Source organism: Lutjanus erythropterus, chromosome 21 (genome assembly GCF_056507025.1).
Source record: "Lutjanus erythropterus isolate fLutEry1 chromosome 21, fLutEry1.hap2, whole genome shotgun sequence".
In the NCBI taxonomy this organism is placed as follows: domain Eukaryota; kingdom Metazoa; phylum Chordata; class Actinopteri; order Lutjaniformes; family Lutjanidae; genus Lutjanus; species Lutjanus erythropterus.
The window spans coordinates 27344777-27357295 of record NC_139337.1 but is presented as its reverse complement, the minus strand read 5'-3'; the positions used below and the strand labels follow the sequence as shown (position 1 = coordinate 27357295).

Here is a 12519-nt window from a genome sequence, read left to right as displayed (position 1 = left end):
CAATAACCTTAATTATAACAATAATAATAATACTAGTGATAATTCAATGCTTAACCAAAAATCAAGTCCTGAATCTGAAATAACTGTCCCCAAATGTGACCTATAGAAGCATTTTGGTCCCCACAGCATGATTTCACTCTCCGCTGCACGCTGATATATGACATTTTAAACATCTCCTGTTTACCTTCATTGTGTGCGTTCATGCATGTTCGCGCGTCTGTGTTTAGACTTTTTGAGCATGTTTGGATGCAGTTGTGTGTGCAAATGTGTCACTCAAACAGCCTCGCGCTGACAGATCCTCCCACTGCCTCCGAGTGTTTACACGCGTACGATTAAAAAGTTGCACAGACTGACCAGACGAATCATTCATCCATGTGGTTGTGGCTCACTTTACGGGGGAATTCACCTCCTGAAAATGTTTGAGAGAAGTGGAAACGTTTGCGCGGTGCGTTCTTTGTTTACTTCAGATGTGTTGTTTACCACACAGACAGATGTCTCTGATTTTGTTGCTACCCCGACTCAAATCCACCCACTTGTTCTCTTCCTCTCCATTTCTCACTCCTTCACCGCCATTAAATTTCATAAGCCGTGCTCCATTCCATTAAAAACAGGTGTTTGTCCTCTGGCCTGAACTCAATATCAATAAACTTGGCTGAAATTGAACTGATCTAATAAGGGGGCAGAGCCACACACTCTCAGATTTAAAGTTCCACTTTCAATTTCGTATGTGCACACGCTCATAGATTCACTAAATAATTGAGAAGCACACCTCTCCCCTTCAGATGATGTTGGGGGGGGGGGGCTCTTTTCTTCAGCACACACTTGCATGTATCAGACATCTCCAGACTTGCTTATTAACAGAATAAAAATACTTCTGATTTAACTGATTGATAGATTAACAAAATAGTTGGTGATTAATTTAATAATTGATTAATAATAGTATTAATATTTGTCGCAGCTCTACTGTTTGTTCTATTGTTTTTTGGCGTTTTGAACCTATTTAGTCCCATTATATTCAAGAGAAGGCAGAAATCTTTACTGCAGAAATCTCCAAGACTCTGCAGCTCACACCAAAACAATCTAGATGGAAAAGCAGTGCTACAGGCCAAAGGAAATATGTGTTTTCGATTTTGGGGTGAACTGTCCCTTTAAGCTTAATGCTTTATTACAGCTTGGTGGAATCAAGTCAACTCTGATTAAAACTTAAATAGTCTCTATAAAAACAGAGTGAAAACAATTAATCGCCCTGCATCGACTTTGTATTGGTGCCTCCTTTTCGTTTCCATCTGCTAGCAAACAACAGAAAAAAAGCCTAAAAGCTGCTGTGTGCTGTGATACACCGCCAACATGGTGAAGAACCCAGAACTAAAACTGAGCTTTTAAGATGGCAAAAGTGGATACAAGCACTAAGACGTGAGGCATCAGCAGGAAGAATGTGAAAACTGTGGGATCCTGACACTCTTTCTAAGTTACAGCTACTAATTTGTCCTGACAAACTGCTGATGTTGAAGCTAACGAAGTTATGAAAGGCCTGGTTTGATCTCTGTTAAATTATGATTGTGCCCAGTGACTCGATCAAATCAAAGAATTTCACTTCTGTCCGTTCAGTGGTCACAGAAAAGCAAGGCAAGAGGAAGTAACACTGAGATTTACAGGTAATAATGAGTTTGTCAATCGAACTTTTCCTCTGGGTGCTAAAATAATCCATGCAAACATCTAATATTTTTAGCCCTTGGGTTCATATTGTGGCAGTGATTGTTTTCCCCTCCAGTGGGTGTGGCTTTCACAGAATGATCTCTGCCTCTATGAGATATTGAGCTTTAAATGTAATTCAAGCAACAATGCGCAACAATGTGTTTCAATATCAGATCATAATGGAAGATGAGATGGAAGATCACCGCTTTTTCTTTTTATGAAGCGTGCAGAATACCATTTCTCTTCTGTAACTGCCCTGAAGACATGTTGCTGCTTTACATAATCCTTGACCTGTGGGTGAAAAGTGTTATGGATATTTCTGGTTTGGCCAGTCTCTTTTACTATTTCCTTTGTGTTGTATTTTTTTATGAACTGCTTTCTAACCCGTGAAATTGTCTTTTATGTGAAACTGCGTGTGCTGCCGTCTTTAGCCGAACTCTCTGGAAGCAGAGATCAGAGGTCTTTGCAAATGGCACAGTTGATCAAGGCGTAATCGATCATTCGTATCTGTGCGGCAGATCATGCAGGGTTCGTCTCCTGCACATGGTGAACCGAAGGAGGTGTTGGTCACTACGCAACATGAAGGAATAAAGCCAGTATGCATGGTTACAAGCCAATCTTGGTTTGGAGGGTGTTCACTAGTAGGCTATATTTAACTGGCATACATTAACACCCGTGTACTAACAGAGTGTACCTTGGCATCATAACAGACCAAGTTCTGCCATTCCTGCTTATTGTGTGACAACAGAATAAGGCTAATAATGCCAACACAAACCTCTTATATCAGCAGGATTTAACACCTGTTGGATGGTTTCAAATGCAAAAGAAGTGTCCACCCATTAATCTTGGCTAGTTGAAGCGCTGATGTCTGTATTGTCAGTTTGAACACTGGTAAACTGTTGCAGTGTTGAAGTGTCAAAGTGTTAACACCACTGTACTACAGGTCCCTTGGTGAGCTACAGACATGATGTGTAGCAGCTGTTACCAGGCTCGAAGATGGTCCCAACATTTGTATAAAAGACAAAATGTAGAATTTCTTATTTTAATTATTGGTACAAATGCTGATGGTAGTCAAGTTTGATCACAAGTGTGTTTTGCACAAATGTCCATAATGTAATATGACTGCTTTAAGATTAAGATAAGACAAAAATTGTCTTTGGACGACAGACAAGTTGGATGAATGGGGGCACCTGTTTCACCGCCAGATGTTTGTGAATGTCCATGTGAGTGTTGCGTGTTAGGATGTCCAGTTGTGTTGGAGAACTGAAGGAGACAGAGACAGACAAACTGTGTACATGCTGAAAGAAAGAGGCACTATGTGGCCAGTGTGTGGGAAATATCCGCTGAGATTCAATAAAATTTAATGAGACAGAATGAACTAAATTACCACGCATTATAACACGGGTTTGTCCTCGTCTTCCTCTCCTCTGTCTCTCTCCAGGGCTCCATCCAGCAGCTGGTGCTCAAGTCTGATCCCACGGCCCCAGATGACCAATGTGAAGAGGACGATCCTTATGTGAGTGTGCATGAAAACACGCATGCACACACCCAAACACAGTCTGAAAGAAATTCTCCACTGCTTCTGTGGGAACACAGAGCCTCAGCAGCCCAAACGTGGAACCATTCCTCCCTCTAGTGGTGAAAAATATGCACTACAGTAAACTATATTTGATCCTCCTGGGAAAGCTTAATGCTATTTAATTTATAAACTCCATAAAGCCAGCTCCATAAAGAAATGTTTTTTCCCAGTTTCCCAGTGTAGAAGAGCTCGACTGGTCTGCACAGAGCCCCTGACCTCAACCCCGTAAAACATCTCTGGGATGAACTGGAGTGCTGACTACAGTCAGCCAGATGTTATCACCCAAATTCAATTTCCAACCTCGCTTATTCTCTTGTGCCACAATGTGAACAAATCCCTCAAAGCAGGGGTCCAAAATCTTGCAGAAAGCCAAACCATAAGAGAGGAGGAGGCTTATGAAGATGTCCCTACAGTCACCATTTCCCTTAATGTTTCTTATACTCACATCCATATTTAAATTAGTCTGTTTATAAATTGTATTAGATATTATATTTGAAACCATATTATAACTTACATTACATATTGTTATATAATCATAGTACATACAATATTAACAGTGATAATAATGGTATTATCAATACCATTATTATCACTAGCATCATCGTTATAATAATAACATCAATAACACAACAATAATAATAGCAATCATAGAAATAGCACATTTAGAAATAATAGTATAGAGGTAACAGAACTGAACAAACCAGTTCTTAGTCAGAAAGGACCTGCAAGTCTGTAAAATCAGATAAATGAGGTTTGCTATTTGTGAAAAAAATCTCACTAGTACCTTACATTACTCCCATCTTGTATCTTTGAGCCACTTTGAAACAGATTAAGGAGATTTCTGCTGTCGGAGTAGGAAACATCTGTCTAGTAAAGATGTGACATTAATGATTTCTTTTTGGATTTAATTGGCTTGATTCTTGGCTGTCTGCAGGGTCCCAAAGACGGCAATAATGGACAGGCCTGTTGATGTATTCCCATTATGGAAGACACTGTATTAAAATAGCTGGACCAAAAATTATATATGTGTGAGTTTAAAACATCTGTTACATTTTCCCTCCAGCTCTGGGTGAATATCTGTCTTGATTTAGAAAACTGTAATCTTAAACCGAATGAATGCAAGACGAGCACAAACCCGCCTACATCTTTTGAGTCACGCCGTATTATATTATGCACCTCTTTAATAATGATAAGGATACAAGACAAGCTTGACAATAATTTCTCCCACATGTCCCAAAAGTTAAATTTGCAAAATTTTAAGCATAGACAAAATATGCTGATTTCTCCTTTGTTCATCTGTCAAATTATTATTTTTGTATATACAGAGCTTATGGTAGGCATACAACAGCTGCTCATGTCTGCACTGTACTGTATAGTTAGTTATGGCTGTAACCTTCTGAAATACAGATTTTTCTAATTTTTTGAGCTATGATCCAAATTTCATACAGTTTAATGCACGTTTTCTTATCCAGGGGCCCGTATAATTTATGCACAGTAATGTCTCATCCTTGTTTGAATCAGTTAAATGGATTAACTGATGCTTTGATTAAAGGATAAATATTTTAAATGTTTGTCTATTTTGCATTCTGTACTCATCAGTCTCACAGTTGAACAAAATCATGATTTTGCTCCACTGGTTTACACTGTTCCTCCCACCAGCCTGCACTCGTCTTTGCCTCCCCTCTTATCTTTTTCTTCTTTCGCTTTCTTTTTGTGTAGCTTGAACTCAGATGGCACTCGTCTGCTCAATTATTTCTGTCCGCCTCTCTGTTTATCTCTCTGCTCTCATTTCTCTCTCCAGGCGTCTGGATACGGAAGTGGTGACGATGCTTATGAGGACATGGAGGGAAGAGATGAAGTGAAGAAGATTGTGGAGGAGAGAGAGTATACCATGGTGTGTACATACAGCACACACACACATGCACTAACCCCCTGTCCTTCTCATTGAGCTGGGCTGGACCTGGACCAGAGAAAACAGTTCTTATCCTCACAGGCCTGCTGGAGACTGGAAGATGGTGATATGTGCTGCTCTCTGCCAGCTCTCTGAAAAAGAAACAAAGATTACAACAGGACAACAGAAGAGAGGCAGGGAGGGAAAGAGATGATTTAATTTAACAGTTTAAGAAAAGAAACTTTCCCTTTCTCTCTGTATTTTGGCAGATATTGCGAGTGCGATTTGATTCGCAGTCAGTGAGAATTATCATTTTTGCATCACAATTTTCATTTGCACTAAAAAAAACGATGATGATGCGGCAGTTGTTGGTCAGTATAATGCTGTTTTGTCACACATTTGTTGAGCTTCTGCAATTTAGATATTGCACTTACACTGCAAATGTGATTAATTGTGCTGCCCCAGATGAGAAGATTGGTACCAATAACCTCAACTATAAGCAGAAAGACTGAAAGCAGCGAGTAAAAGCTGGCATGGCTAGTTGTCCAAAGAAACAAGACAGACGGCAGAGAAATATTTTATCTATGCAAATTTAAATTGTAGGTTTCGGTTTGTGCTTGAATAACACACAAACCCTCAACCCACCCTCATATTTGTCTTTGACTTTAATCCTGGCGACAGTTAGCCTAGCTTGACAAAAAGACTGGAAGCCGAGGGGAAAGCAGCTTGTCTGGCCTCAGGTCTCAAGAACCCCCCATAAAACCGCAACTTGTAGTTTTTACACTTTAATTTTGCACAAATTTCAGTACAGTTGCTGGAGCTGCTGGAGATTGTGATGCCTTTCTCAGTCCTTAATCTTACCCGCTGTGGTACCCGCAGACCCTGGAGGTGCACCATTATTTTTTGTTTCTATTTCAATAGGGATTTTTAAAAATACCAATGTGCTTGGGTCTTGGGCTTCCCCAGTCAAAAGTGCCCAATTCCACCTGTGCAGTTTTAATAGATGGAATAATTTGTTGAGTTCATGGTTGCTAAAGTAACACATACTATCATGGTTATATGAGCACAGATAACAATCTGTGTCATTACTTATATAAGTAACAACGTTATGAGAAGAAATAATACATTTTGATCTGATGGGTGTTTCTTAAAGAAGTTTATTTTTCCACAGAGTCAATTGTCCTTGTATGTTAAATATGTTGGCAGGATGTGAGTCGAGGCCAGGAAAGATCAGGGAGATTTGCCTCATCTACCCAGATTTTCTACCTCCAGGCCACTGTGGCCCACATGAAAAACTCTGACAGTACCTGAAGTACCTCAGTGAACATCATTTGAAAAATGTCCTCCTCCGCCTCGTCAGGGCCGTCAGAAGACAGATTCAAATCCACTCTGCCCGTCAGGAAACAAAAGATTTATCGCTTTTTCATTGCTGCTCATTTCCACAGATCAATCAGAAGCAGGACGGCGGCGCACGAGGTCAAGGCGTTTTATCTCCGCAGCAGATCTTGTAAAAAATAACGCAGAAATAATGTTGAAATAATGTGTGTCTGTGAGCCGGCTCAGTGTGATGTGAGCAACGTTGCTTCAGTCTGACACTGTAGTTGGATCTGGTCTGACGGAAAACGTTTCCCACCATCTGTGGCAAAAAACTCACTCTCCTCTTTTTTTTTCCACGTAGCAACTGTTTTGTTGGATCATAACAGATAATGAAAATGTTGTTTATGAACACAAAGTAATAATATTTACACACGCTAGGCTAGTTAATCTTCTCATTTTTATGCAAGGCTGTGGAATATTTTGCATAAAAACATGCTGAATGAATCAAAACAAGACCTAACAAAACAAGCAAATTATTTCCATTCAGATTATGCATCAAAGAACTTTTGTTATTCTGATCACTTTAATTAAAAACTCTTATTATAATATATTTTCTTATAGACCATGGATTAATGCAGACAAATCACATCTGTTGGCACTTTTTTTTGGTGGTAATTCTGCAGATTGTAACCTTTTTGACTTTTTTTTTTTTTAGCCTTTCCCAGGGCAGGACCCCACTTACAGCACCCCAGTCCAAGCTCCGCCCACTGAGATGCCGACTGTTGATGATGATGATGAAGACATAGAGGAGACTTCTGGACAGGAGGTGGAAGTGATCACAGAAGAAGGTAAAGAAAAAACAACAACATTAATCTTATTTATTTTATTATCAGGACTATTTCATTATTTATTTTTTTAGAATATTTTATATTTTAGGAAATCTGTCCTTGGTGTCAACAAGGTGCAGTGATTTTCCAAATCTTTTCTTGCGGGTATTATGACTTCTGTCACATACATGTATATGAGTATTTATTTTGCAAAAACTACTTCCTGTAGTCTGACTGTTTTGAGAGGGTGAATGAGGTTACAGAATATTTGAACATTTGGACCAGAACAAACAAACAGTTGAAGTATTTTAAAAATATTTCTATATTTATTTTATTTTATTTTATTTTATTTTACAGTGATCATGACATTCTTCATTCATTTTTAGGACAGAATGATTTTAGCACTTTTCCAGTAATATTTTAATGAAAGCAAAAGTGAAAAGGTCTGGTCCAAATATTGTAAGAATGGCATTTTGGCATCAGGAACATGTTTCTAGAAAACTTTGATAAATGCAGCAGCAGAGCTTCTAGCACCCTCACTACTGTCACCAGATTCAGGTGGGAAAAAAACACAAACAAACAGATATTTTGGCCTTGATTTCAAATGTCTGATACTGGGGGCAGTATTAGATATGTTTGCTTACACAGAGGTGATGCTGTAATAGAAAACCAGGGCTGCTCCTCTTGTGTTGTAGTTCACATATTAGCCAGCAGATGGTGCTAAGGAGGCAATGTAGCCTCCTTCACAGAGAAGTAGTGTCCTTTAACTGGTCCTAAATAAGGATTAAAATCCTAACAGGCCTTACAGGTTACCATTCTGCATGATTATAAATTTTAATATGATATGCCAGTCTTTGTTTTTATTGAAAACTGAACTGGTGTTTGCTTTAATTTGCTCACTTTGTGTCTTTGTTACAGTAAAATCATTTCAGTCCAGTACTCCAGCCTCCGTACTTCGCACTGTAAGTAGTGACTTTCTTCATAATTGAGATCATGATGTGATGTTAGAAGAATACAGCAATGAAAAAATATTCCTTTACAAGTAAAAGTCCTGAATGAATAATTCAACTTACATAAAAGTACATAAGTATTATAATATATTATTATATATGACATGATTAGATCATTAGCACCGGAGCATCAATGTGTAAGCAGCAGGTCACTGATGTCGCTGCTGGAGGTGGAGCTTGTTAAAACTACTTTATGAACAGTTGTATCTACAGGGTCACCAGATAAATCTGAGGGGTTGTGACTCGTGAGATGATTAATGGGAGAGGAAAGAAGAAAAAACAAACCTGTCATACACAAGTCTAGTGACTACACACACACACACACACTTTTTGTAAGATGTCTGAAGCCAAAAAGGTTGGAAACCACCAGTTTAGCCTGTAACAATGTGTTTTATTTGATAATGTTATCATATTATCTGTTTTGTAAAACCTTCATCTTAAAACTATCTAGCAACTAAAGTTAACAAATAAATATACTGGACTAAAAAGTACAGTATTTCCTTCTGAAAAATAGTGGCGTGGAAGATTTAAAATGAAAATGTAGATATTCAAGTTAAGGACAAGTACCTCAAAACTGTACTTAAAGCTACTACAAGGAGTTTTAATTGGTTATGAAACAGCCCCAGTTTATTACTGATGCCATTATATGACCTACATAAGCAAACAAGACCATGAGCGAGGAGGATGTTTCTGTTAAAGTTACAGTAAGCATTACGTTAGCCAGTTAAAAAGAAGCTGAAGAAGATTTTTATTTAGGTAATTATATTTTTGACGTTACATTTTGTGGTCATCTTGGAGGAAACGCTACCACTTTTGTCCACAGAGGACTCTAAATCAACAAAATACAAAAGTTCCTTGTAGCAGCTTTAAGTACAGTTCTAGTTACTTTCCATCATTGTAAATAATACATATTTCCACAAAACACAGTGTAAAAATCCACTCTTTAATTGAGCCAAAATCCTGCAGTGCAAGGGTGTCACAATTTCCGTAACTGAAACTCTTTGCCCCATTTGAAGTTCTGGTGTCACACTGGAGTCACTGATGGATTTTATGTACACAAACACCTGCACATTGACTCCTATAACTAAGCTAAAATAGTTGTTCTGCCTTCATGGTAGTGTAACTAAGTCTGCACACTGTTTGATTCCTTGCTGTAGTCCAGTGAATGAATGAATGAATGAATGAATGAATGAATGAATGAATGAATACATTAATCGCTCACTGAGTCTCTTCAACCTTCAGTCCCTCCAGGTGTCTCCAGGACAGAAAGGGGAGCGAGGTGAGCCAGGTCCTGCTGGTCCCCCAGGACTGCCCGGCCCTCCAGGACAAGCCTCAGGGGACGGGGAAGGAGGGGAGCCGGGGCCACGGGGTCCACAAGGACCCCAGGGACCTCCAGGACAGCCTGGACTTCCTGGAAAAAATGGACATCCTGTGAGTTTTTTTTTCTGCTTGTTTTGGAATATTCAAAATATTCTGTTTTTAAAGTTGTAGCTTTCTATTTACAGAACATCAGAAGAGCTATTTAAAGCACGATCTGTTGTTTGTGTCAGGCCTGCAGGACAAAAGATGATGATGGATTGGTTTCTATTTTTGTCTTTTCTGCAGGGAATCAGAGGTGAAACTGGTGCACCAGTAAGTAAAGTCTTTCCAGCCTTGTAGATTTATAGGTTCATTCTTGAGGGAGTGTCTCAGGGGGAAACTGATGCAGGAACGTACCATTTTCAACACGAATTTACAGAGAAACACTTGAAATATTAGCTGATCCAACAGTTACCTTCACTGACTTAATGCTACTAGATTGAGGTCACAGATCTACAGAAACATCAGAGCCTCAGCTCTGATATCACTTTTTACAACTGGATGAAGTTAGATGATCTCTGATATGGTCTTTTTTCCAGGGAGCACCTGGGACTGTAGGATTCCCAGGAGTGCCTGGTCCGAAGGGAGAAAAGGTAAACAACACCCTGCTTTAACACCATGATATCTTGACATGAATATGGTCAGAATATTGACACTTAGACAAATCACTGTTATGTGAATTGGAAATTTGAAATTAATGACTAAATGTATTGATAAACACATAAACATCTCACTGCTGTCTCTCTCAGGGTGATCCTGGTGTTGGTTTACCGGGTCCTCCAGGCCCTCCTGGACCTCCAGGCCGACTGAGCAAGTCCTCCATGTTCCTGGTGGGTTATCAAACACTTTCCAGTCCCGTGCTAAAGTTCAGTAATATTGGGCTTCACTGAAGGTTTGACATAAAAACATCTAAAACATAAAACTGACGGGAAACCACTGTTACATAGGCCAAATATCGCTCTCTCCAAACCAACCAAACTTCATTGGCAAAAACACTAATTTTACCTCACAAAACACAGAAGTTGCTCGTCTACTGCTGCCTCAATCGGTTACTTAATTTGTGTTATTGTGTGACTTTGGTGTTTTAAAAAAGTTACTTTGGATTTAGCGAATTCCCAAAATGACACAGGCGAACTGACAGATCGCGGCAGCGGTAGAGCAGCAACTCCTGTGATGTGCGAGGTAAAAATGACCGTTTTTGCCAAAGGAGTTTGGTTGAGCAAGAAAGCAGTATACTTTGGGTTCCTGTCAGAGGTTTCCTCTGAACTATCCTGCATTAATCATACAGACACTGTGCTTATGTTGGTATTTACAAATGTTGATCTGGTTTGTTGGCTCGCGTCTTTGCTGCTCAGAGACATTTACTGTACCCAGTGCAGCTTTTAAATAATCCTGTTATTATTTCATTTTTACTAGAAGAGATTAGTCCTAAATTATTGAATCCATTTAGGTTTATGCATCTGCTAACTTTGCTGAAGTTACAGCTACAGTCGTGCTTTTGTTTTCATTGTGTTCACTGGCGTTTTTATATGCACCAGTAATATTTAGAAATGAGACTATAAAAGCAAACATTTGCCCAGAATGAAACAACTGATGCCTGCCCTGGTGATTATTTCTTTTCATGGCTGGAGCATTTATGTTTTGGAAGTGTGTAATTATGGATCTGCAGGAGCAAAATGACTCATTTCTGAAAGGAATATGACACATTTAAGCATTAGAGAATTCAAGTTCTAGTGATTTGAGCCAGACTGAATCCAGTAACTGTGACTTTTCATCAGGAGGGGTCAGGATTTGAAGACTTTGACGATGCAGAGATTATCAGGGTAAGCGACATTTGTTTTCTCTTGAGCCTTGTGGTACACCACAGGATAATGGAACTGATTAGGGCATTTTGGACTATTTGTTTTAATGCTCTTGTCTGTCTCATGTTACTTGTAGCACCTTTTTATAAAGACATTATGTCACTACAGGACGCTCTCAAACATTTAACTCTTCGCTAGAGTGGCACATGGCAGGTACTTTCCCCCCTCTTTTTTTATTGAGATATGTCACTTTGTTTTGTCAGGGGCCTCCAGGGCCTCCTGGTCCCCCGGGACAGCCAGGATCCCCAGGAACCCCGTCTGAGGACATCTTTCCTGGACCTCCTGGTGCCCCTGGGAAAGATGGGAAGGATGGAGAGATGGGCAAACCTGGACTGCCTGTAAGATTAACTCAAATCCTTTCATTCTACCCAGTTTCAGTCGATCAGTAAAAGAAAAATCCAAACATAAAGTAAGTTGTGGCCATTCTTAGACAAGCAAGACATGCTTCTTCTTCTTATAGTAAGTTGTTTCACTGAACAACAGTAATATATAATATGATAAAAAAGACCATGATACAATATTTATCTCATTATTTAAAAAAAAACAGAAAATGGTGGCATTCATTAAATAAGAATTATGATGTTTAAAGTATTTTTTGTTCATTTTATTTCATTAAAGAAGAACACATTTTATACAATAGCCAGTCATGACCTAAGAATGTGCAAAAAACTGTCATGAATTGTCTTTGGCAATGAATGATTTAATTGCATGTACAAATGCACAAAAAAGCAATGCAGCAGTCAGTCACAGACCTTTAATAGAATAAAATAAAAATAATTAAATAAATTAATTAACCATGTAATATCACGGTAGATGTGGTCAGAATCCCACAATTGTTAATCCTGATTTCTATGTGTTTTAACAGCATATCATCTTTTAATTATAGGTAATGGCTTGTCAGTGATAATAAACATTTAATTTTCTCTGTACTTGTATTTAGAATGGTATCATCTGTTAATTTAATTTCAGTAAGACCACA

General features: G+C 38.8%; 1 protein-coding gene across 1 annotated transcript in view; it reads left to right on the top strand.

Annotated features, from left to right (window-relative positions):
- Positions 1-12519, top strand: part of LOC146307786 (uncharacterized) — an 81802-nt gene that overhangs the window by 54009 nt on the left and 15274 nt on the right. Inside the window, exons 6-15 of the mRNA XM_084746968.1 lie at positions 3137-3211; positions 5076-5168; positions 7198-7330; positions 8228-8271; positions 9562-9750; positions 9925-9951; positions 10218-10271; positions 10428-10508; positions 11457-11501; positions 11744-11878. Of these exons, the coding sequence (XP_084603094.1) occupies positions 3137-3211; positions 5076-5168; positions 7198-7330; positions 8228-8271; positions 9562-9750; positions 9925-9951; positions 10218-10271; positions 10428-10508; positions 11457-11501; positions 11744-11878 (876 nt within the window). The remainder of the gene's footprint in view (positions 1-3136; positions 3212-5075; positions 5169-7197; positions 7331-8227; positions 8272-9561; positions 9751-9924; positions 9952-10217; positions 10272-10427; positions 10509-11456; positions 11502-11743; positions 11879-12519) is intronic.